Source organism: Solea senegalensis, linkage group LG10 (assembly GCF_019176455.1).
Source record: "Solea senegalensis isolate Sse05_10M linkage group LG10, IFAPA_SoseM_1, whole genome shotgun sequence".
Classification (NCBI taxonomy): domain Eukaryota; kingdom Metazoa; phylum Chordata; class Actinopteri; order Pleuronectiformes; family Soleidae; genus Solea; species Solea senegalensis.
Genome location: NC_058030.1, coordinates 7,801,782 through 7,828,556, shown reverse-complemented (window position 1 = coordinate 7,828,556; position 26,775 = coordinate 7,801,782). Strand labels below are relative to the sequence as shown.

At 40.8% G+C, this 26,775-nt stretch overlaps 1 protein-coding gene across 1 annotated transcript in view; it reads left to right on the top strand.

Annotated features, from left to right (window-relative positions):
- The window catches only part of cadps2 (Ca++-dependent secretion activator 2), a 133,961-nt gene that overhangs the window by 103,872 nt on the left and 3,314 nt on the right, over positions 1-26,775 (top strand). Inside the window, exons 21-30 of the mRNA XM_044036339.1 lie at positions 925-1,044; positions 2,126-2,155; positions 4,644-4,799; positions 4,880-5,027; positions 9,544-9,558; positions 10,985-11,059; positions 11,427-11,510; positions 11,682-11,714; positions 21,332-21,439; positions 25,829-25,933. Of these exons, the coding sequence (XP_043892274.1) occupies positions 925-1,044; positions 2,126-2,155; positions 4,644-4,799; positions 4,880-5,027; positions 9,544-9,558; positions 10,985-11,059; positions 11,427-11,510; positions 11,682-11,714; positions 21,332-21,439; positions 25,829-25,933 (874 nt within the window). The remainder of the gene's footprint in view (positions 1-924; positions 1,045-2,125; positions 2,156-4,643; positions 4,800-4,879; positions 5,028-9,543; positions 9,559-10,984; positions 11,060-11,426; positions 11,511-11,681; positions 11,715-21,331; positions 21,440-25,828; positions 25,934-26,775) is intronic.

Here is a 26,775-nt window from a genome sequence, read left to right as displayed (position 1 = left end):
TATTATTATTCGCTTATTTTTAAATCTTCTATGTATCTTGTCTTTGGTGTGTGGGTGTGTTGTTTTTTTTCCTCAGCTGCCATATACTGTGTATGTCTTACATGGCTGTAACGCTTACATTGTCTGGCACCGTTGCAAAAAAACAAGAGACAGTATGGAAATTTAGTAACTGATATGGAGATTCCTTCACATTATCTCCTGCTGACCTGGTTGGAGAATCATTTGTAAGTGTAAACATGTTTTAGCCTGTGCTGAGTGATCTCAGCACAGGCACCGTACCAGTGTCAGGTCTGGTCTGCGTTCTGGTCTTGGACTATGTGGACTACGTTGTTTTTCTCACATCACAGAAATACTATAGATGTGGAAATAATGATATTGTTATTTTATTCTTGGATTATCTTGTCTGGCATTTCTTATGTAAGATCTTTCAAACAATCTAGTCCAGTAAATGATGGATTATTTAGTTTCCGTGGTCAGTTTCATTGGTGACCTGAGTGTAGGCACCATCTTTGTAATGTCACTTTTAGCTTTTATTTTCTATCAGCAGTGTGGAGGTGTGAGAGTGGCTGCTCCACAAATGTAATAGAGACAAAAATAATGCTGCACAGGAGAACACCGGAACAAAGGGACACAAGAGGTGAATGTACAATATGCACACCAAGGACACCCACAGTCAGTCGGTGTGTAACAATGTACTGGAATACGCTCTTTTACAAACCGCACACCAAGTGAAAGAAAATGTAACAAATGCATTGATTTCTGTGAACATTATTGGTGCTGGCTGTTTAGTCATTCATTCATAACTGCAGGTAAAACAAGTGGCTACATTTGTATGTCATTACTTTTACTGTCAGTATTTCTCATTGTCTTTTATTCTTTTAACATTTTTCTTCTTTGCCATTAATCGACCTCCACCACTGACAGGTCGCTAACAAACAATCTAGCAAGCGTTCCTCTCCCAAAAGTCCCCAGTCTTCCACTGACGCTGCCACAAATGCCCAGTTTTTCAGCACCTGCCTGGATGGGACCGCTGTGTGAGAACACGTATGTAAGACGGGGGGGTTCAAACACCTCAGAGCCGCTGCTTTGGTCGGGACAAGAGGTCTTTTGCATAGTTGGTCTGAGTATTTGTAGCAAAGGGCAGTCCCAAAACTATTTTATTCAAATCCACCACGGACGCCCGTCAACAAGAAAAAGACCAGACCTGATCAGACTCCAGAACTATAGACCTGGATTCTCTTATCCGCCCTAGTTTTAAACCAGAGTATAGCTGGCATGTGTTTTTGTTATACATAAACAGAGACTTCTATATGAAGTACCTCTTCATTTTATGGTGGATGTACCAAGCCTGAAGCAAGTCTTCCTTTTACCTGTAATTGAGCTGCAACCTTGTTCAGCTTCATTAATATTCCAGTGTTAGCACACTTATATTCACATGTGAACAGGGCAGGATGCAATCTGGCTTGCAGGTGTGCACTGTGTAGGATGTTGATATGTATACCTGCACACATGTCATGTTGTGCTGCTGCAGTGAAGGCACACTTTCATCTTTGAACAATCTTTCCAGGTCATCTTTCATCAGAAAGGATCAGTTTCTGGATCAGTTCAGGTCTGGGCTTTTGTATTTTGGGGGGTCCATTCATATTATGAATAAAGACCTCTATCCTGCAGTGTTTGCTGTATGTCCTCGTCAGTGTCGTTAGACCTGTTCTTGTCCATGTAGTGGCATGTTTGTCATTTGAAGGAATGAAATCAAAACAGCATGAAGAAGATTCAGCATACTATCTACCTTTATTATAAACTGTTTTATTGCTTTATTATAAGCTGTTTTGAGTTGTTGTCGCCGCTGTCCTATGCAACTGTCTCTTGAAACAGATATGCAAAGTATTTGTTAGTTTTTCAGGAAATTGTGCTGTTCAGTTCCAGCATGCCGTCATCTTGTTTGAGTGAGCCACGTTCACCGTGCCACTAAAACTCTTATGTTTTAGTCGGTGTGGTGCTGCCTGTACGTGATCGCGCCACAGAAGCTTGTTGGTCAAGATTCTGTGATGCCTTTTGTGTTGTGCGGTGTGCGTGTCGTACTGTCAGAGTGATAATAATTAATTACCCCAACTTTGTGTTGCAGCTTGCAAGGAATTAATCTGCCCAACATCTTGTAAGTTGAGAGATGTTTTGTGTTTTTCACATGACAAGGCTTTATCAAATTAACCCTTCCTCCTCCTCCTCACCTCCACAATGTTCCATTATCAAACGTGACAAAATGTTAAACTAAAGAACATCAAGGTTGTATTTGCTTGCCATGAACAAAAGCAAGAAAATGTTCACGTGGAGTGCTCTTGTAAAGGTTACTTAAAGCTAGTGTGCATTGTGGTTGATAATAACAACATTTGAATTTACACTTGAGCTCTTTAAGAACTAATCAAAGACAAATTTTTTTTTCCCTCAAATCAAAAGGATTAATCTTCACAGCAGCCTTTGTGTCGGTGTATGCTACACCTCCATGGTGTAGAAGAAGTTAAATAACAAGTACTCTTAAGAAGCTTTTTCACTGTCATGAAAGTGTTGTTGCACGTAGAACATGAGGACCGACTTACCACCCACTATATCATGTTTCACATTACCACATTGTCAAGGTGTTTAAATAGACCGTCACAGGATTGTACATAATTCCGTTTGAATTAACCAAGTATTGAGCAGCCCGTGGCCAAGAGGAAAGGGATTGGGCTTGTAACGAGAGGGTCACTGGTTCAAATTGAAGGGTAGATCAAGGGCTGGGTGCCCATGAGCAAGGCCGGGCAAGACCCACTTGCTCCCTGAGTGCGAATTAGTGCTGCCTCGTGTGTGTGTGTTCACTACTTGTGTGTTAAAAGGATGGGATAAATTCACGGTTACTAATAATTCTATTATTCAGATGACTTTCTGAAAATCAATAAATGTAAATAATAATGAAAATGTACATTTTTTTCTGGTAACACATGCCACTAACAACCTAGTAAACAAAACATTCTGTGAGGTTTTAGCATGATTTCTTGCTACAGTTCCAAAAATGCTTCCTGTTTCACCTACATGATCATTTGTTTACTGTGATGTAAAACTGAATGGAAGGTTGGTCAAACAAAATAGAACATTTTTAGACACACTGAGCTGTGACTAATTATATTAAGTCTTAAGTATTTCTCAATGAAAATTAGCAACATCAAAGGTTTGATTTTTAATAAACATCACTAATTTCATGTGTTGGGTGTTTCATTGTTGAGTGAGTGACTGTGCTGCAGAACTGTCAGTGTTTGTGGCCAGGTTGGGGGAGTTGGGGGTCTCACGAGGCTTACTGAGGGTGTGTTTCTTAAAAAGGCTCCTCATTCTGACTCCCCCATCCTTTCCCACAACACAAACCACACTGTTCCTCTGCCTCACTTCACTTGGCCCTCCTCAATCCAAGAAAAAAAGAGGGAGATAGAAAAAAGCTGGCACTTCATTAGCAAGCACAGACGGGCGAGTGGGATCGTCCCATTCCCCCGGGGAGCAGGGCGGAGCGCGCTCAGAGAAGAGCACCACTAATTAGACATGAGGGGGATTGCCACAGAGCGTTTAATTGCACTGTGGACTCAGCCCAAAGCATTTATTCCTGAGCGCCACTTGTTAAGGTAACAGTCTTTTAAAGGCGAAGTGAGAAAAGTGTGAGTGAGTGAGTGAGTGAGTGGTGCTTGTTTTAAACCCTCCCCCCCCGCCTCCGCCAACATCCTCCCATGGCTGTCATTCTAGCCGGGCGCTGTACACTTGGATGTCGGTGGTGAAAGCGCTACCATGTGTTGCTGTGTAACCTGTGCGCAGGGGAGAAGGCGGGGACACGTCCATCTGTCTCTGTTTCAGCCTTTAGCCGTGTTCACTCACTAAAACACCTCAGCTCAACTGTCAAAACCTGTTGAAGAACCAGGACTAAAGACTGATATTTTTCCCTCAACAGTGGTTGCCCAAAACCCCAATGAGAAGAGGGATGATACTAGGGAATGTGCATGTTTGTGAATGTTACATAAAAACGTGAAAAAATTCCACCTGTTTGCCCATCACTTTTCACATTTACATTATTATTCTCTGGGTTAAGTTTGCTGCAAATAAAATAAATATTACTTGGATCCAAAGCTTCTGTCAGTAAAATACTTAAAATAACCATATTCTGACAGCTATTAAAGATGTGTAGTGTTTGGTCAGTGACATGGTTCTCTAATTCATGAATACCCAGAATTCGTGCAACTGCCAAAAATGAAGAAGACTCAACTAGCTAACGTCCTTTCAGCCAGTTAAGTTAAATCAGAAGTTAACCAGTTTACTAAATTCCAATGCCATTTGTATATCAATTTAGGAACACTTTATTCAGTTAGCCAACATCTGCCAAGTATTTCTTTTCAAGGACATCAGCTAACCCTAACCCATTGTTCTTTGCAACAGTGTTGGACCTAAAAACACTAAAACACTTCAAATGATTAGTGTGGTCACAAAAACCTTGGGAAGTTGACATCCTTTTAAACTTCCTTCACACACAATACAAGAGTTTTGTGGAACTACTTTATTGTATTTTTACATTTTGTGTGTTAATATTGAGTTTCTTATTTTCCGCTGGCTAATTCTCACCATTCTCTCTTCAGTAATGGCTCAGCGACCTCAGAAGATTTGTTCTGGAAGCTGGACGCTCTGCAGATGTTCGTGCTTGACCTCCACTGGCCGGAGCCCGAGTTTGCCAAACATCTGGAGCAGAGACTAAAACTGATGGCCAGTGATATGATGGAGGCCTGTGTCAAGAGGTCAGACTCTCTCTTGTACCTAATCGTAGTGTGTCCATCGTAACAAAGTCATCTCACTTTGGTGTGTTTTATCCCTCAAGAACAAAATCTGCGTTTGATGCCAAGATGCAGAAAGCGAGTAAATCGACAGACTTCCGGGTGCCACTTTCAGTCTGCACCATGTTCAACGTGCTGATGGACGCTAAGAAGCAGTGCTCCAAACTCTGCGTGCTGGACACGGGTCAGGAGGTGAGCTCACGTTACATGACTGGTCACTCTGGGTGACTGCACATCACATGGGTTCACTTGTTAGGTTTTATGCCACTACCATTCACCTTGTCTTGTACTTAATTTAGTCACCAGATGCAGACAATGAAACCTACCTAACAATACGTAATTGCAAAAGACACTTGATCTCGATGTCTGCCAATGGGTACAGGAGGAAAAACTGATTTTAGCCTCTTTTCAAAAGGCCCATTTTATAAACTCTACACCCACTCTAACCTAAGTCTCTGATGTCTTAAGAATATTTCCGATGCGTTGGCTCACTGTTAGACAGCCTTTTCTAACAGGGAACCAAAGTTTGTGTCTCTTTGTAGAATGCTCACACCCCGCACGGATGTTCATAGAGTAAATCAGCTATTTTACATCACAGCCCACGGGATTTGTCCATCCACTGCTGCCTCCACTAATGAGTTTAAATGTGTTATATTGTAACTTTGCGTTTGAAATCCTTTGTTTGGATTAACCTACACAAAGTAATCTTACTAAAATAGGCAGCAGGCAGCTTCCGTGTCCCCGCAAACTAAAAATGCAGATTTTCTCTACAGGAATGGAAAGCTACCACTGTAATGATAAACACTTAACTCGTTCTCTCTTATTCATCCAATAGCAGATCACCAAGGTACAGTCTAAAAGTGCCGTGGTCTATCTCATACCGGGGTCAGACTACATGTCACCCTCTCAATGGTCAGATTCCACGGACAGAACAAAAATGAGCGTCAAACACGACAGTTTTGTTGTTTCGTCCCATGTGGTGTGTGGAAGACAACCGATTCTCTTATTAGAAACACCAGCTTGTCAGGCTTATGTCGTCTGACTGTCTGGTCAAACAAGAAGCTGGTACAGCATTTACATGTCCTCACAAAACAGCTTAGAGTCATAGTGTCTACTCATGGGCCCGGTTGGCCAGCAACTGTGGGTGGCACTGGCATGCTCACTTGAAAAATGCTCATTAGCTGGGAATGCTGCCTGCCAGAGTTAGCCCTCCACAGTATTCTGTGATGTGAGACCAAAATAGACACTATTTGCTACTTAACTGGTTGCTAGTTTGCAAATTCGGAAGTTAGCAAGTTATCAAACTGGATTAAACAACTAGACAATAAGCTGACAATTAATTAGCTGTGTCTCAGTTCAGGGGGGCTGCCACTTTTGCAGGGTGACCTGGAAGACCATGTGCATCGAAGTGGCATGACTCGCAACTCACCGCGGATAAAAAGGCTCCTTCTATTCTCTTGGATTATTCCCAGCTAAACCTATCCCAGGAATCTCTGTGCGCCGGAGACAAATGGTTTTAAAGCAGCAGTGACGATGTACGCCTGGAGAGCATCCTTTTTATATTCATAGATTTAGGGACCGTAAAACTTTTTTGTTAAAGTATTTAAGTGTTACATTACACATTTTTTGTGACCCGTACTGCTCCCAGCTGTAGCTCTGTTGCTAGGCAACAGCTGTAAGGGTGGGACCAGTGACCTAATAGGGAAAACCTATAAGCTATTATTATTATCGTTATTATTATTATTCTGTTTATTATTATTGTTATTATCATTAGTATTATTATTATTATTATTATTATTATTATTATTATCAATAATAATAATAATAATAAATCCCTTTAAACGAACCCATTTTTCTTTAAATGCTGGTGTGACCAGGCCCTGATCTCTTTATGTAGAAGACCAGAACTCACTTACGATTGATGTATGTTTTTTTAATATTCATATCTCACCAGACTTCCTGCCTGAGTGAAAGTCTGCCTGCTTCTAATACCCTCAGGAGTCTTTTACTTCCAGGCTTCACACTGCACAGGTCGAGTCAGACTGTCAGATCAGCCACTAAAAACGTGCCTGCTTCCCTCCAAACAGTCAGCAAACAGGGAGTTCAGGTGGATTTGTGTTCACTTGAAACAGCCAGACGCTCAACTCGAGCTGTTAAATGGATGACCATGATGCCTGTGTGAGGCAGCAGCCTTGGCTTCGCTGAGAGCAAAACCCTTGGCCGCCAGCAGTCTTGACAGAGAGTTAAGCTTGCTGTTCTCTTAACCTTCAGCTTCCTCTCCTCTCCAGTTTCCACAAGCTGCTGCCACCGGCGCTCGTATACACCATCTGTCCGTTTATTCCTTTCCGACACGCATCGAATAAGTGCCTGCAGAAAGACCCACGCTATTATACCCGACCAAGTGTATGCACATAAACAGCATCTGCATACAGACATTTTACAGTTTTTATTTCATGTTTTTTGGTTTTTTTCTTATCACGTGAGGCAAAAGGCAAACAGGCAAGAATGAAAAGCGAGAGAAAAACATCAAATGAAGGAGGTCACAGGTTGCTGTGCACCAAACTCATACAAAAAAGGATTAGATTAATCATTAATCTAAATTATACATGTTCAGGTCCCACGCCTTCTCCTTACACTAATAATTTATATGGCTTATTTTATATATATTTTATACTTGAAATGTAATACTTGGTAATATTATAATTTTCATTATATTATCATCATTATCCTACATATATAATATATAACTCAAAATGGAATTTAAAAATTGTGATTTATAATTGAATTATTGTGCTGATATTAAATGATTACTTTGAAGTATAAGCAGCATTTGATATATTTTGTTCAAGGTGGACCTCATTTGAAATGATTTGTTAAATATTTTATAAAGATAAGATTATATATGTTATGCTTTTTCATACTGCATGGACATAGAAACATTTCATTTACATCTATACCACCATGTATCATAATAACACATGTAGGTAATAATAAAACAAAGACTTATCAGATAAAAAAATCAATCTGATTAAATCTTACAACAGGACAAATGAGTTTTTATACAGTAGCGGGCATCATCATGTTTGTTTTAGTGTGTCGTGTTAGTGCTTAATTTTTTTCAAAAATATGTGGATCTCAGGAAAAAGCTTGGTTTCCCTTCTTTCACAGTAACTATAACAAAGATACAAATCGAACTGAAGATACTCTTATTATATAACTTATTCAATAAACCTTAAACCATCTGACTATTATTTAAGGTAAGACACGTTTATTTGTATGGCACTCTTCATACACAGGGCAACTCAAAGTGCTTTACACAGGCACAAACACACATTACATTAATATTAGAATTATAAGAAATGAAAGCGTGATATGCCAATATAAGTTATCAATTCATTCTTGTCTTCCACTAAGATGATTATGTGAGAATTTAAGTGAAAGTCTCAGTAAGCAGTTTGTTTTCAGGCCTGATTTAAATGTACGCACAGTCTGAGCAGAGGTCAGGTATTCAGGAAGTTTGTTCCACTGATAAGAAGCAGAATAACTGAACGCCGCTTCACTGTCCCTGATGATCTATAACATCTAATGACGGATGAATACGCTACTCACAAAACATCCCCACCGTCAGCTGCTGCTGCTGCTGCTGCTGTACCCGTATAAACTGTGATTTTGTTCTTAAAGAGCAGGACTGAACCACTAACACATCTCTCATACGTTCATAAATGATCCACTTGTCAACAGAGTTTTACATGTCATCTGAAGATCTTGTTCTTGGAGGAAAAACACAACAAGCGAGTGTCAGTTACCAAAGCTCATGCTACTGCATTCAACATGAACTCACTGCTGGATCCATTTCTCGCACTTTTCCCACTCGTTAATTCAAGACCATCACAGCTGCACTGACATCACGAGGGGGCGACCAGAGTCAGGGGGTCACAGGTTACAGTATCCTGACAGTCACAGACAGATGTTTATCCGACCTGACAAATGTAAACGTGTGACTAGTTTTCCGAGCTCGAGACATCTGTCAGGAGCTTTTGATTGAAAGATGTTAAAAGTTTCTCTTTCATTCACTTTTGCACTTGAGGAAAGTCGCCTCCACTTGTTTCTCTCTCCCACTTTCATAAGCATAATCATAAACAGTCCATGATATAACACGTTTGACATGTTTGATGGCGAAGGCAATTTGAGCATTCTCTGTGTGTTGTCAAATGCAGCAGTCACACATTTTGATTAATAGTTAAGTTTCAATTGAACACTGAATCATTCTGGGTTTTTTTTTTTTCTTTTTTTAAATAAGGAGAATAGATTTACAGTCTCTCTGCTTACTGCTGCTTCCAAAATGTCTCAAAAAATCAACTGTGGAAGACACATGAGGACGCACAATGACTGCAAAATATTGAGGGACAGTTCGTACTATTGCTCACTTTTGTTGTCACGGTAAAAATGTAAGTCTGGTGTGTGGCAACATGATTTTTGGGTGAAGTATTTGATTCAAGGTCAAAATTATGATGGAGAAAAAACAACCAAAGACAAACTTCAGACATTTTTGTTAGTATTTTATTAAGATGTGGAAAAAAAGGCTATTAATGTTCCTGACATTTTAGGTTGACTGGCTGACTGTTTGCTTTCTTTTCTTTGTCTCATGCCCCACCACCCCCCACTCCCTCATGTCCATGTGTCCTGCCCATCATTGTTTGAATTCCAGATTGACAAACAATGGGTAAGTCTCCTGCATTTTCTCCATCCTCCACATTTCTGTCCTTTCACACTTTTCCACATGAGCTCCATCAGACACACTTCAGCATCATGTACTGCGTCTACTGTTTAAGGTCCTTGAAAAGGTTTTACACCTTGCTCCCTGCCTGAGACGTAGGTAGATAGACGTCTACGCTCAGTTGCCAATTGACCTCTGTCCGGCCCCCCCACCCCCACCCCCCATGCACAGAAACTCAAACCCGGTCATCTTTGCAGATCACCTGCAAAATAGTCTGCACTTAATATAGTGAAGAAACTCTGGATTCACAAATTCTGCTTTTACAGGCCATGGTTAAACTGTGGTTATTTACTGAATCAATGAAAACTCATATTTGTCTGTAGTCATTTTATTTCAGAGGTCATTGAAATTGAGGGAGGGGGGTCGCATTGAAGAATCTCCAACATTTTACCAAGCTGAAGTAGCAGCCACAGCTCAATGAACAGATAAATGTTTTTAAACGCAATAATTGTTCTTTTTAGGTTTAGCAGTTTGCACAATTTCCTCTCCTCCTCTCTGCTTTTTTTTTTTTTTTTTCGTGGATAAAAAAAAGAAGAAGAAGCCGAAAGCAGCAGTGTTAATTGAGGTAAGAAGAGGCATAAAAGAAAACCTCTTAAGATTTGCCAGAAAGATGTGCCGCGCTGAAAGAGAGCTGCCATTTTGCAGACTTGTGGAGAGAAGGAAAAAAAAATTAGGGCGGTCGGCGGTGACCTCCCAGGACCTGCAGTTTGTCAGCGATCTGTGTGCTTTGTTGATTGAAATTTTTAATTTGGGTGTTCTTTAGACGGCCAGTGAAAGGGCATTGTCGCCAAGAGATGAACTCCCCTGCTGCTGCTGCTTTTCAGTGCTCAGCCCCAGCCTTTTTTGCTTCCCCTTCCTTCAAGGGAAAAGGTGCCATGAATATGTTTTTTTTTTTTTCTTCATGGGGTGGGGTAGTGGTTTGTGGGTGGGTGTGGGGCAACGAGACATGAAATGGCGGATTAATTGAATCTTGTGTGAGCCTTTGGTCCTCGCAGCTGGACCGGTGCTTTAGAGAAATACAAGGCTGCTCTAATTGTAGGTAGATGCACAAAAAGTATCCTTCAGATTCCTTTGCTTTTTCAGCACAGACGGGAATGTCATTCAGCTGCATAATGGTCCTATTAGCTGCTTAACTCAGCGGCGTTACACGGATGGGAAGGTTTTCACACCTCGCTGTGCTGGGTGGGATGTGTGTGTGTGTGTGTGTGTGTGCGCGCTCATGCATTTTTCTTTATGTGTTTTACAGCACAGACAATTTTGTTTTTTTTGTCTGTATTGGGAGGCGAGGAGTCATCTTCTTAGTGTGTTCCATCGGTGTTGTGAAAAATAATGATATATTGCTTCTTGCCCACCCCCTGCTCCCCCCCCTCAGCAACATTACCACTCTAAAATCGATGTCCTTATCGATGAGGCATTCAAAGAAATGATCTCCTCCCTCATCTCAAAGGTAAAAATCTTTTTCTATCCTCCAATGAAATCCTCCTCGTTTTTATTCATGTTTTGTCGTATTGTTTTCTTTGTTTTTAAAAATGTTATTCTTGTTTTTTATGTTTTTATTTTTACTTTTCACCAGTTTTTTTTGTTGGGATTTTAACTTGGACTATTTATTTATGTCCTTTACGCCTCTATTTTGTCCTGTATTTTACTACCAGACTTTCATTTTGGCTAAGCTTACAACTGTGAAATTCCCCAACAAGGAACTTATGATTGTCTTTCATTTCATACACAAAGGAAAAGTGTTCTCACATGTTTATAAAGAGTAATAAGTAAACTGGGCAGTAAGTTGTGATTGCACTCCCCTCCTCTGTCTGCAGTTTGCCGGTGTTTTAGACGGTGTCCTTTCCAAGCTCTCGAGATACGATGAAGGAACATTCTTCTCTTCAATCCTCTCTTTCACAGTGAGTAGCCATGTTTTTTTCTTCCTCTGGGAAACAGAGAGTGGCTCGCTGTCTCTTTCACAGCTCACAGAGGCAACCTGTTATTTGCTGGAAACTAGAGCTTCCCAGCTGAACTGTCATTCTTCTTCTTCTCCTCCTCCTCCTGCATCTCCTGCCCACCACTCCCAAAAGGTGAAAGCTGCTGCCAAATATGTGGAAGTCCCTGTGAGTCTGTCAATCTCTGCCTGCCCTTTTACTATTATCCACCCCGTCGGTCAACTGTCGGTTCCCATAATTTGTGTTTCCATCCACATTCATTCAGAGGAAATGTCAGCTGTAAAATCAAACAACCTGGTAATGCAAGAGCTGACTCTCTTTGCAGTTACTCTCATGTGCTTGTGTGTTGTTTTTTTTCCCCCTTATAAGTTTGTTATTACACTGTGTTAAACATGTGTGAAAAATAAAGAGGGTTTTTATTCCATCTGCAGCTCCAGAGCCAAAGATCGCACAACAAGCATAATTAATTGCACGCTTCCTCGGAGATGTGTTTTGCTGAAGTGTTGGTTTGTGGGCGGCGACGTTCAGGTGCCGAGCGGTTAATGAACGACGGCGGCATGGCAAAGGTCAGGGGCTGTGGCGGGTCACGCGGGTGGAGGAGCCGACGGCGTGCACGAAGCAGGAGTTGGCGTGTCAAGGCGATGAGGCGTTAACGTTGTTATGTGATGCTGAAAGTGTGAAGGAGAGCGAGATTTAGACTCCAGAATTAGATCTCTCTGAGATGAGGTGACCCCCTCATTTGCTAAAGTGATTAACAACTAAAAATGAACTAAGAACAAATCCTCTGTGATTTGTTTTTCTTTAATACAAATTCTGGCAGTTTGTAAAAGCTTCCACTGGGATTACGAATATTTTAAAATCACTTGCTCCAAATCTCTCAGGATTTAATCCAAACACTTTGGAAATGAAAATTAATATTTAAAAAAAAAAAAATTAGGAAGTGAATTACTTTCCCTTTCTTACTCAGAGTAGTGAGGCTGTAATTAATTTATTTTTTAATACTGCATTTAAAAGACAAAGTTCCTCCTGTGACCAAACAAGCTGACACTGACGATTATGTTTTTAATATCCTTTCTAATCGTGTTTGCTTAATTGTTTTTAATGCTTATCACTATCAAACCCTCTTTCACCAAATACAGACATGCATCCACCAGTACCATTAGCAATGGACGGACATGTGACAGGTTATGCAGGCAGCCATCTTTAGCTCTGTATCCCAGACCTGCAATTGAAAATGTCCTTCTCTTTGCTTCACAAAAAAAGATTACCTTCAAATATAAGTAAGATACTAATTGAATGTCTTAGAGAATTTGGTAAAACTGAATAGTTGAGAGCATCCAGTTTTCGCACGGATACTTGAATGAAGGGTAGACAGTTTACCTGGCTCTTAAATCGAGAGTCTGACTCACAACCCTACTTTAGCTGTTTCCTATTCTTTGGAGTGTTTATGCTTCACTAATCTGACCACTTTCTGGCTGTAGAATCATATTTAACAGACATGAGTCTTTATTAAGTATAATCATGACCAGCTTAACACGAGTTGTGACGTCCATACATGACCTTTTAATTTAATGTAGGTCGCAGATGAGGGAATCTCCACACAGCGACCTTGGGTTTCATGAAAAGGCGCTTTATAAATCTAAGTTATTATTATTATTATTATTATTTATCACATCAGTTAGAGCATTGTAAAAGTGTAACATCAGCATTCTTTTCAAGTGTGTCCAGACTTCCTCGCTGCACAATAAAAAGCACAGTCACCTGTTTCATGGACATTAAGATTGACATAGTGCAAGATGTTTTCATTGGAGAAAGTGCAGCACAGGGCTCTTTGCTATAGTTTTAGACCAATGAGCTTTTCTTGTCTAGTCATTCTCTAAAACAGCGTTATCATCCACCAGCCACACGGTTTCATTAGCAAATGTACTGGGATTAAAATGAGGTGTGAGCAGGTGCATTGTTGGCGAATGGAATGACTAGCTTTTGGCAGGAGAAAAAAAAACGACAGTCAGCCGGGTTACAAGCTTTTAAAAGGGAATATTAGATGTTGCCGTGATTGCATATTTCACCTAAAACACGGTTAATTAAGAGACTAAATACAAGCCCTCTGAACAGTGCACCTAAAGCAGTGATCCACCCTTCTGTCAAACTAACTAAAGTAGCTTTGGTTGAAAATAAATATACCAATATGACATTGTACCATGAGCTCTGTATTTGTTTTTGGTTTTGCAAATACATTACAGCCAATTAGGTTTGTGAGTTGCTCCAGGCATACATGAATATTATGTATGAACTAAATTATTAGCAGAGGTTCACAGTGTTGTGGTTCCTTGAATCTGAGAATCAAAAACAGAGCGAGCTCTTTCGAAAAAAAAAAGTCCTCCAGCAACGTCTGTGCTCTATAGTGTTTTGTTTATTACACGTTACATTTGATAAAACCACGCCTGAAACACCAGATGTGAGAACATCCTGCACTGAGTCATTGAGAAGCTCAAATAAAGAGCTGAACAACCTCAGTCAACCTCCCTAATCCTCTGCCCAGCCATAGTACAAACTTCCTCGTCAGCCGCCTCCTCCACTGAAATTATAATGTAACTGCCATCTTGGCCTTTTGGTCTTTTGTGTGGAGGGAACCTGATGCAGGTAAGCCTCTTTTCCAGGTGGCATGAAGGGGGAGGGTCTGAGCTGCTTCACAAGACGACTCCACCTTCTCCACCTTTGTCAAAGACAAACCCCTTGCTGTTTACATTTGACAGACTGTCTAGTTTTGCTTTTACCTGTTTTTATGCATCTATCTGACACATTGATTGTGTATTAATGCTTACATGAAACATGTTTATTACTGCTGTTTTATTGTGTTGACCTGTGTCAGCCATCAGTTTTAGCACCTTTGTTTTTCCCAATGTCAAGAAAAAATTGGATCCAGAATGAATCCTAGCAATACCTTTTCACATAAATGCACCTGTCACTAAAAACTCACAGTCCTGCTTAGTGTCTATCTTTATTTTATATATTGTACCAGTTGTTGGCCAGGTTATGTTTATTAGCTGCCTGTAAACATGTTTCCCAATCTTTGTTGATTGGTTGTTTTTTTTTAATTATTAAAGAATTATATTTTTTTAGCTGTCATTTGATGATCAGGTGTAGTTTTCCCCCCCCTCAAATGGAGCAATGACCCAACAATGGTGACAAATATGTTTTCTTTCACGTCATTATCATCATCAGAGCAGCATATTTGCTTGTTGTGCGACATTACGTGACAGATATTCTGTAAAGGCTTGGAGAGGTTCAGTCTGTATCTCACACATTCAGTCACACGTGGTCTACAGGACTGACGTGTTCACGCCTGTACAGCCAAGATACCAGTGATTGACAAGCCACACATGCTCATATCAAACATATGCACAGTGGCAAAGCAAGAACACAAACATTGGACGAGTTTGTCAACACGGCTGGCTATACGACACAATCTCGTGTATATAACCTTTTATTTGCAATAACCTCGCATGTGGAGAAGAGAATTTTCACGGGAGAAATTCTCGTGTAGCGACACGTGTGTCAGACAAAACCGCTTGTTTTAATATTTTCAATCTCGTCTGGTGTGACGACTGGAGAAAAATATGTGAAGTCGAAAATAATGTAAAGTTTAATTTATACAATTTAGCCTTTTCTAAAGCCAAATGGTGATGATTCATCATCTGGAAACGAACATGGTCAGTGAGCAGACAGAGAACTGATATTTCTCTCATAGACAGGAGGACATAAATAATAACTCAACGTATAAAAACATATTTGTACACACACACACACAATATACACCTGGCAGAAAAGGAAATTAATCCATAGCAGGAAACAAGGGGTTGGTCGAGGTACGCAATTACCTGGCATTTCACTGCCCTCCGTTCCCTCCCTTTTTATTACAAAGTGCTCATTATCAACACTCCACTTCAGTTCTGTACTCCGCCCAGTCTGTATTCGAACAGTGCTTGATTTTTTCTCTTTTTTTTATGTGTGTGTGTTGTCAAATGTTGACGAGCAACCAGGCAGCCATTATCCAGGCTGGAAGAGGATTAGTGGTGTTTGGCTACAAGCGATGAAACAGTGAAGGAGACAAAACAGGCAGAGAGCAGAGCGTGACAAGAGTGCTGAGCTCCTTGTATGTGGGTTTTTTTTTCTTCTTTCTTTCTGTCTGTCTTTGTTTCCTCTCGTGTTAAAGTCTTAATCTCGCTGGCTGGAACTGTGCCGACATCTCCGATCTGTCAGGCTGCTTTGTCACCTCGTCAGAGCGAGAGAAAAGATAGGTAAATTACTGAGAGTAAACCCTAAGGGGATAAAAGGAGGGAAGCTGATGTCTCAAGTGACAACAGCGGTAGTGATATGTTGCCAGTGACACAAACACACACGTAGACACACACACTTAGTTCAGATTTTTCTCTCACTTTGACCCCGTTCACATTATTCAGGTGTATTTGATAAGGAGATTGTAGTTACTCTGTTTTGGTCCTGACACTTCACAGAACCTGAAGAATTCAAAATTGACCGTGCGCCACAGTAATGTCCTCCCCACTGCCGGCTGCAGCTGTTCCACTAGATGTTTGAACCAGCAAGTGAAAGATCAGCGCGGTTCAAATTCTAATGCTGAGCAATGAGGTCTGCCTCACAGTGGCTCATCATGGACTATGTCGAGCTGTGCAGACTGTTCAAGTTCTACCTCACCAGACTGGGAAAACCATCTCTTGATGCCTGCAAAACACTATTGTCTACCAACAACTTGACTGACCTTGACCAAACCTTGAAAACTAATCCCACACAAGGACACCAGCTTTTTGACAGTACACAAGATAAGATGGCTTTTGGCCTAATTCATTTCAAACTCTCATGATGCACATTACAGGTGTGTTGTTGCTTTAACTACCCTACTCTACTGGTCTGCATAGATTACCGAGTCATGAGATATGGAATGTCAACCGTTTTGTGGTAAAGGAAATTGTAACTGAGTATTACAAACTAAATCAAAGAAGAGATTCTTGTGGATATTCCAAATGTTTGGACTGAGCTGTGGTCAATGAGAGTGTAGCGTTTAGGTGAGTGTGGGTCAATACAGCAATCGTTTCCCAGTATCTTGTCTTGCTCCACTCCTGGACTGTGCACTGCTTTAGTGGCAAATGTAAACACTTATGAAGATATACAGTAGGTAGTACTGGAGACGATATCGAGTTGTGAGGTGATGATTTTCTTGAGACTACCTGTCCGATCTACATAGTGGTACGTGGCCTTCTTCACAGGTCACCCGCTGTCCACTACCCTGTTTTTACCTGGTGTCAGAATGCGTTGAACTACATACGACTGCTGTGTTATCATAACTTTTGAGTGGTGATGGCAGAGAAGTCCAGAAAACCCAGACATGTGTCCATACTGGCTTCAACTACTACCTCTAGAGGAATCTGCTATAATATAACATTATATGGAACATAAGAGTGTGTGTCCCAGGGTTAGAGCCTGTGTTCAGAGGACGTGTTTAGATCTGTGGCCAGAAGGTCTATCCCCTAATTTTAGTGGTAACCCAGAATTTTGTTTCCCGATTTTGCCTAAATATCTAACTGCGACAGGAATTGTGAGTGCAATATGATTCGCAATATCAGAGGGAATAGTCATTTACATCATTATTCTCACTTTCTTTTGAAAAACATATTTAAAGTGATAACCGTGTGATATTTGTGCAGATCTGTGAGGAACAAGGATGTTCTCCTTAGTCTGTAGAATAAGATGTGTACAGATCAAGTCAATAATTAATCTAAATCTTTGGCTTTAACAAACGTTTTGAACATTGCAGTATAGAATAAATACCGATTATTTGTTCAGCCCCAGTGGACACAAGTGGGTGGTGCACCTAGACCCTATGTGGACGGACGCAAACACCGCCACACTTACGCTCCCTGTAGTATAACGGGTTCCAATCCAGTTGGCGTCACACCTCTTCTTGGTCTAAAGAGAAGATGAAGAAGACGGAAGCCGCAGATGCTTGCTCGAGATTATGTGAGCAAGTTTGCTGCTACCCACGCATGTACAACGCCGCGCTCAAACAATACAAGAAGATTCAAACGGGGTGAGCTACTGGAATGGAACGTGAGATAGCATACTCATTTTATGTATGCATGTAACTGAGGCCATGTAGATGGGCTTTAGATTTAGAAATGGTTTATCAGGAAGTTATGGAGAAGTCCAAGAGTTTTAAAAAGATCCCTTCAGTCTGTCTATTATCTAACCCATCGATCAATGCAGATGTCTTGTCCCAACAGAAAGCTTTCAATCACTGCAGTTTTAATGGGCATGACCTGAAAGTGTCTGCTACAACACATGAGAGAGAACATGACGGGCATTGTAGCACACACATGGTTTACTCTCATCAACATTTCTACTCTGGTCCTTGATCTGTCAGACCCTTAACTCTCCACTTACTGCAGAGGACTGTGGCCATTCTGACAGGCCTGTCAATCACTGGACCTGACCCTCCTTCTCCATCTGGATGAATGTTACATTCAAACAACACACACAGACACACACACACACCAGATACCCCTGCAGCCATATGACCCCACTTTAACCCCTGATATCTGCAGGTCCTCTCGTCCAGCAGTCCCTCTGAATTACAGCTGAGAGACTCTGACTGATCTCAGTCTGTCACTCGCTGTTAGATGCCGGTGAAACAGCTGTTAGTAATGTTTTTATCACCAGTTTTACACGGCACCTATAACAGAGTTTGTACTTTATTGTTACACTGGAGAAGGTGCGACTGTTTACTAAGAATTACTGGGACCATTCCCATCGTTTTCTGTCAGTCAGCGTACGTCGACACTGTGGCTGCATGTGTCCTCTGTGAATGTGCCGGCTGTAAGGACACTGGCAACTAATGAATAAATGTCAAGTATGACCTCACAAATCCTCCCAACTATGTGAGTATATGAAGCAAACTGTTTGGCATCTTGTTACCAAAGAGAAAGGAACAAATCAAGTCTGTACGAGGAGTGATTCCACGGCAGGAAACTCTGCCTTTTCACCGCTGCCTCTTTACTTCTCAAATTTGAATTCCGGCTTGTGATTGTGTTTGTGAAGCAAAGGAGTTGACTGTCGTGATCCGGGTCTCTTTTGTGTTGTCTTTGATAAGCGACCGCCTACAATAACCAGTCTCTAACCTGCCTTTTGCCTTTAAGTGAAGCCAAAAGGTCTCTTGGTTTCTTCAGGATCCATATCCTTGTTTTTCACGGGGGACCCGACGTGTCATGCTCAGCAGCGCTGACCCCCCCCGGCGCCAACGCATGTAGGCTCAGAGGAAATGGGTGTGAAAGATGTCAAAGCAATTACGATAAGCATTACAGTCGTAATCTCCCCTGACAACAGGGAGTGTGAATGAACAGAGCTTTACCCACTTCTCTTGCCTCTGGCCTCTCCCCGCCAAACATACCACCGCTTCCACAGCAGTTAATGTTTCCTCCGCTTCAACAGCTCCAGCAGCTTCTTATTTCTCCCAGCAGAGTGAAAGTAGATTGTTTTTTTTTTCCTTTTCATCCGTGAAGCAGCAGGTGATGCTAAACATTTGTTCCCTCCGTTATTGAAGTGTAAACTCGTCTCATCTTTGACAAAAGCACACACACTTGTGCAGAACCTGTTCGATTTGTGTAGGGAACTTGTTTTCTAATGAGTCGTTGTCTTGCGTCGCTGAGAATCATTTTTCCTTCTCACAGTTTTGCTCTTAACAGCTTGTACAGAATGTTTTTGGGGTTTTAAGAAAAAAAAGGATTTGAGCATAAACACCACTCATGGTCACATGTGTGAATTTTTAATTTATACCTTTAATTGTTGATCTTGGTTTACCTGTACATTTAGAAACCTGTGACAGACTTTTTAACATTTACACTTTACTGATTAATCAGAAAATAATAATTAAGGAAAATAATTAGTTGTATATGTATAAATAAATGGCGTTATTACAAATAAATACTTTGCTCCCTTTAAGGGTACAGTATGTTATACATTTAAGTCAGGAATTCTACTTTATTATTATTATCTACATTATTTCAAAGGCAGTGTTTTTAGTTTGCATGTACAAGAATTTTAAAGATATAAAACATTTTGTTGCTAAAAATGTAAGCAGATAATAAATAAATAAAAAGAACTGTATTAAGCATAAATGGTCCAAAGTCGGAGTGTGAAGGGAAACAAAGCAAAGGTGATAGTGCTCCTCATTTGTGGGAATTAATGTAAGAATTTAAGTGATGAATTATGAATCCAAGGCAACTATTTAGTAAATTGTGGGAGCACATAAAAAGGCTTCATAAATATTTCAACTATTACAGGTCAGTGGAGCCACAGCGAGACCCTGAAGTCATGTTTTGCTCTCTTTAGAATTTGATCAATGCTTTGTGCTAAACTCAATTAACTACATGTTCAGAGTGAACAAAAATCACACGAAAAACATTTGTGCGACTGACCCTGAGATGACAGTTTATGACAGAGCGCATGAAAGAAAAACTTCATCAGAGGCTAAGTTACTGGTGTTTCCAGGGTTTGTGTCCCATACTGCCACACATGGGGACTTTCTGTGTCTTGATACAAGTCACCGTATCACCGTCTGATTTCTTCTCCCAGATTGGCTGTAGGCGTCACTTGACACATTGAAGTGTGTGCTCTAATTCCCCTATGCATGAAAATATTTACTCACTCATTGTTGACCATTCTATCCTCCACATGAGGGTCACAGAGGGGGCTGGAGCCGATTCCAGCTGACATAAGACAAAAGGCAGAGCGTTTGATAGTCCATCACAGGCCAAACAACCATTCACACCCACGGTCAATTTAGAGTGTCCATTTTTAACCTCTGCATGTTTTTTAACTGTGGGAGGAAACTGGAGCAAACCCACAGAAAGGCCCTCGGTCAAACCGGGATTCGAACCAGTGACCCTCTTGCTGAAGGCTAGCCAATGCTTAATACCCTATCTGAAATTGTAAATAAAGAGTGTGGACGTTGTGAATTCACCACATCAGCTTGTCAGAGCGGAGGAATTTGCTCACTTCTTTTAAAATTGCTTAGCTCATAATATGTTTTGTACTGTTTCGTAACTTATTTGTTGTACGCCTCTCACGTGACAAAGCACATTTCCCCTGTGGAGAATGAAGCACTGTGCAAACGTCTCCGGGCACCACCAGCTTTAATATGTAGTTGTCAATAAAATCTTGAATAAGCCTGGTGTGATTTTTCACGGCAGATATTTGTAGTCATGAGCTAGTCGGACAAACACAGGTTTTTACCAATAACATAAATTAGGATTCCACTTTTAACAGAGGTTTTGTTCATAGTTCATTTGTTCATTTTAACCCGTAGAAGCCGTTTTTTGTTTGTTTTTGTTTTGTTTTTACTAAAAAAAAAGGTTTTAAACATACAAGACTCCTGTATTTACCTGGGGCTTTTGCACAGTGTGTGTATACATATATATATATATATATATATATATATATATATATATATATATATATGTATACACGTTGTTATTTGGGAGTTTGTTCCATCTCAGACACTGCTGCTGATTGTGTGCAGAGGTCATCAGGCTGCCTGCTGACTGGCTTCCACTCGAGTGTGTTCGTATCTTATGAACAGCATGGCTGTTCATGCGATGTGCATGTTGAAACGCTGGACATGTTCACATTTTTATCACCAGGCTTGCTTAGTTTGTCCCTGCATTGAGCCTCCGTGTTGTCCTCAAGCCTCGTCTGTGTCCTCTCTCCTGCAGAAACCAGGGATGGATGTGGCCGACACCTACATCACCTTCGTACGACAGAACCAGGACATCCTCAGAGACCGCATCAACGATGAGCTCTACATTGAGGAAGTGTTCGATGTAAGTGTTTGAAAAATCCTTTCACCAATTCACCTACTTTATTTGAGCTTTTTAGTTCAATTTAGTTCTATCCATTCATGTTTTTGTCTCAAATTGTTTGAGAGGTCACGGTGACTTTGGCGTATTTGGTTCATCCTTGACTCCAAGTGAAGGTTTGTACAAAATGTTTAATTTAAATTAAACAGACCGAATTCTTTGACCAGATGTTATGAAATCTCAACGAAATGTCAAGAAAAGTGTAACAGAAAATCTAAATTCATGGACTTGTAACAAGATGAAGAACCTGAAAGAGCAAACCTCAAATTTAGCTCAGGTTTCAGTTGTTGAATGTTACAATTCTCTTCTTCTCCTTTTCTCAGTGAAAGGATAAGTGATGGTTTCATTTTATTCTCCACTGCAGCCCAACAACTAACAACAAACTTGACTTTGGATATTTCAACTTTTTTGGGGTGTTTCTGCAAATAAAAATGTACAGTAATAATATCTTTAGGGAAACACTGAATATGTCAAACTGCAAATATGCAGAGTGCACTCCGCTAACAAACTGGGCTCACAGTCGGCTGCTTGTGCTGTTGGTGTGATGTTCGATTCTCCAGTTTGAGAGCAGCAGCAGGTCGCTTTGAGGCTGAAAACACCAACTGCTTCTGTTGACCTGTTTATCACTTAGGAAACACCGAGAGCTGCCGGCTCGTTCTGCAGGAGCTGAAAACACACCTTTACTTCCATCTATCCATCCTTCGTCCCACGCTGTCCGTTTTCTTCACCGCCCGCCCCCCCGCCAGGATTCAGATTTAAAAGAATATTTTAGTGGCGAGTTGTCAAACACGCCTCAGCTCACCGGCGTGAGTCAATGCAGCGGACATGGCAGCTCAGACCTTCGCACATATTAGCAGCACGATGCAGAGCGATGGATTTCTGCCGCCTGCCGCCTCCTCTGAGGGTTTGGGGTGTAGTGGCAGGGACACGAGCTGCACCGTGCTGATTTATGTGCGCGTGTTTGAAGAGGGGAGTTTGAGGAGAATGAGTCTAATGGAGCTCAGAAGGGCCCAGTCATGCGCTGAGGGGAGGTGATGGCAGGGCTTTGAAGTGTCTCCACTCAGTCTTTGTATCACACACACACACACAGACAGACATACACTTGGTGTGTATCAACAAAAAAAGTAAATCCTGTGTTTGTGCAGCAGCAGCAGCATTTGTCCTCCTGCCAGCAGCATTATGGGTACGCTATTGCCTGGTTTCCGTGCGTCTGAGAGAGTCAAAGTCAAATTCATTTACAGAGCCTTTTCTTTAAACTGAAGGTTTGTTGACACTGTTAGGTAGAAAGAGGAAAGAGGCTGTTACAGCAAGCAATACAATGAGACGCAGGACAAAGACGGGGGGACGCCAACACGCAGCTGTGATCATGTCCATGATTTTCTTCCTCTGTGTGCATGCTCACATGTGCCTGTCTGTCAATTTTGTGCAAGTGCTCCCCGGGGAATGCCTTTGTGTGAATGAGAAGTGTGACACAGCCAAATCACCTTGATGAAGCAGCTGTGGACACCGTGATCGAGGACAAAAATGTGGATCTCTTATCAAGCAGATTTTTCTTTCACCTGTCCATGGTGTCACCGGAGATTTTCTCCTGTTCTCTCCGTGACCTCAACAGAAAAATTTAGTTTTGTCAGATGACTGAACGATATCATGAAAATATGTCATCACAGACATATTTTCTGACTGGACACTGACCCACAATGCAGTGCAGGTGACCCTCCACCCTCCTTCCCCAGCATACTTCCTCCATCTGATTTCACTCTCCTCCTCTAATTGGCTCAATTAAGGAGCATCTTCGTACTCAATTTCCACGACAGTTAACGCAGCTCGCGAGGCAGCCATTAGGCAGCTGATTAGTCGCTCTGAGGAAACTCGAGACCCAAATAAATGTTTGAGTGAGCGTGTGCACAGAGAGAGAGGAGGAGGGTTAGAAAATCAGTAGAAATCATCGCAGGAGCAAAGAGTAATTTCAACAACCTCCGCGGCCTTCGCTCAGAGCGTGAGGCGATTGTAGCGCCTGGTGATTAGCATAAACAACTCAAATCCCTGCATTGAAATATTTCATTTGGGCAACATGAAGAGAAAAAGATGAACAGGGAAGGAAGAAAGTGTGAGAAAATGAGACAATTGTACATCTGGATTACATCAAATCTGTCCCCTATCAAGTTTTCCCCAGGGGCACAATTCATCTTTCTCCAGCGGAAACAAATAACAATGAATCTAAACAAAAAAGTTGAGCATTAAAAGTCACATTATCCATATTTTTCTGGATAAATGTGGAAGGATGGATCTCTCCGTCTGTCTGTCTATCTATCTATCTATCTATGGCAGAGTACTTTTCAGGACATTTAAGCTACAAGTACGGTATAATTTGGTGAGAAATCAATATTGCCTCCGTTCACTTTAAGTATCAAAATATTTGTTGAATGCTCAAAATTAAATTTCAAAAAAATCAGCTAAAAAAGGAATACAGTCAGGCGGATACACAGACTTACTTTATGGATCGGCAAAACTAGGAAACCTTTGAATTATCAATCGTCAAAATCAAGGTTAAACATACAAATAAGACACAACTAAGAAACAATTTAATTTTCCATTCCTTTCAGCAATGAGAACAGCCGTCCAAAATATGAGCACCTCCGTCAGAATCGTGTTTGGTACAATCCCTTTCCGTAAGGATTGTGGGTTTTGTAAATTTGATTGGGATGAAGTGTTTCATATGTTTTGTAGCAATGGTTTGCATTTCCAGGCCACCGTCGTATTCACTTTTGTCAGCAAAGAAACTCAAACAGGAATCAAACCTGAAACCTCTTTTTTAAGTTATCACAATGTTTTTTTGTGTGTTGTTGACACTTAGCAGCTTAGACTGAGTGAAGAACAGCTTCATTACTGTGAAGGAGACAGTGCTGGAGGTTAAAAATCACAGCGGATAAAAAGAAAAACTCAAATATTTGCGTGACCCCTGTATGATCGCGGGTGTGTTTTGGCTTTTGTCGAGTACAGTGAATAATCTTTGGTCTGTTTCTCGCTATTAAATTGGAAGGTAATTACAGACTTGTCAGAGCAAAATTGAGTCTATCAGCAGCTCCTGAAACAGATGTGAATATTACAGGTCATTACTGTGTCAGAGCGATGTCCCCAAGCACTCTGAATAAAGCGGAATGACGTCACGGGCTGTGGGCATTTTTAGTCAGGATCACTCTTCAGATTACAGAAGGTGCGGCCTGGTGGGTGAGGGTGTGAAGAAATAGTGTTTAATAAAACTTAAATGGAGAGAGAGAATTTTTGTTTTGTTTTGAAGCCATGGCCTTTTCCCGTGAAATATTCATGTTCATTTCCCAGTAAATTATTGTCTTCAAATAAGTCAAGAATTGAGTTTTTCCATCACATTTTTACCATGTGGTCATGAATGAAGCTGTGAGGTAACCAAACAGCAATCATCTAAATTATACCACATTCCCACTGGTGAAAATCCCCCACTGGTATCAACCCTTAAGAGTTCCTTTAAAAATCATTCTAATTTCTTTTTAGTGGCAGAAAATGTCACCTTCCTAAAAACTGCTGTAAAAAATATTATATAACAATATCGTTTTCTACTTCTTCAGCTACTTCAACTACTTCAGCCTGACATATACATATCATATATTCATACTATTTTCGAAATACACTGGAGTTGTGTAAACATACTGGCCTTAAAGGGGTTAAAATCATCCCAAAAATATAATTTCAAGCAATATTAATGTTTTTACAGCAGTTTTTGGGAAGGTGACATTTTCTACCGTGAGGAACAAATAAGTAAGTTCTTGCGTAGCTTAGCCATTTTAGGCTAATTTAAGAAACTGAGATGACAGTTCTAAATTTATACTTTCTTCTTCAACTGCTTTACGTTTAACAGCGATGCTCCATTGATTGGAGAAAAGCTATGATAGTGGTTAGCATGGTTAGCCAATTATTAATGTTTATTTCAATTTGTACTTAGTAAAAATTGGGGCTGTGCTTCACAAAAAAACATTAGCAATCAGCTCATCTTAAGAGGTTTACAGAGAGACTTAAGTAAATGATCATTGTCAGTGAAAGCTACATAGTTGTTGTTTTTTATTTGTTTTCTTTGATTTCTAATGTCTAAGGAGAAAAATGTATTTAACCCTTCATTGGGCGTTCATTGGAATATTTGGAAATTCAAAATTTCAAACCTAATGTCAGAAAAACACTTATAAACTTAAAGGGGCATTTATTTTTAGTGCTACTGCTGCAACTCCCTCAAGACACAAAGGTTCAAACAAAATGAACTACTGTGATGGATGTTTACAACTGACACTTTGTTTAATAGTTGGTCTGTTTTTTTTCTTCTTACAGCAATGGTATACTGGCTGCATGAAGGCTGTGTGTGTTTGGTTGACTGACAGACTGGACCTGCAGCTCCACACGTACCAGCTAAAAACACTCATTAAGATTGTGAAGGTAAACAAAACAATGTCAGAAAACCAATGAAGATGCTTGTGCTGATGTGTATTTCCAAAAAGAAATGACGAGTTCTTTAAACTTCCAAATTCAACGTCTCCTTTTGAGAAAAGATCACTTTAACCCTTCTGCATGCGTACTTCTCATTGCCGTAACTCCTAGACCATTTGCAGTATCTAGAAGTTTAAAGGCTATGGAGATTGGCACAGTGCCCCTCGCGCAACCCTCATGTGGAGGATAAAGTGGTAGAGGATGGATGGATGGACACCGGAAAACAGAGAAATAGAGCTTTGTGTCCACATACTTGTAATTACGGTAGCCCTCAGGACTTCTGCGGAACGACCACCCAATCACACGTTTGTGACGTTAGCTTCTCAGTACCGTAATTCCTAAACGGTTGAATAACTGCCCGTTAATGGAAGTGAAAGTTATCTTGGAAAAAGGGGCAGAAATTCAAAATAAATCCAGGCCACGAGGGTTAACTTGTGACCCATGAGAACTGGCACTAAAGGAAAAGAACAAAATGATAAAGACAAATCAAACCATGCAAAGGTGGTTGGTTTCCTTGAAAGCAGCAGCAGCCGCCGTGTTTAAAGGTGGGAAGACAAAGAGAAGATGGCGAAAAAATATTTTTACAGCTTTTGTCTTTTCATAGTTTGCTAATGGACAGAAACGTTTAACAGGTTTAACTTGAAAGAAATATGACAAGAAAAGATAATGGTTTCTTACTGAAGGTAAAAACCCCTCAGATGCATCAGTCTGCCTTCCCAGTCCGACACATAAAAGACTCCGTTTGTCCTTCGCCCCAGTCTTACCGCATTCGTCCTTCAGACGGGTGAAGA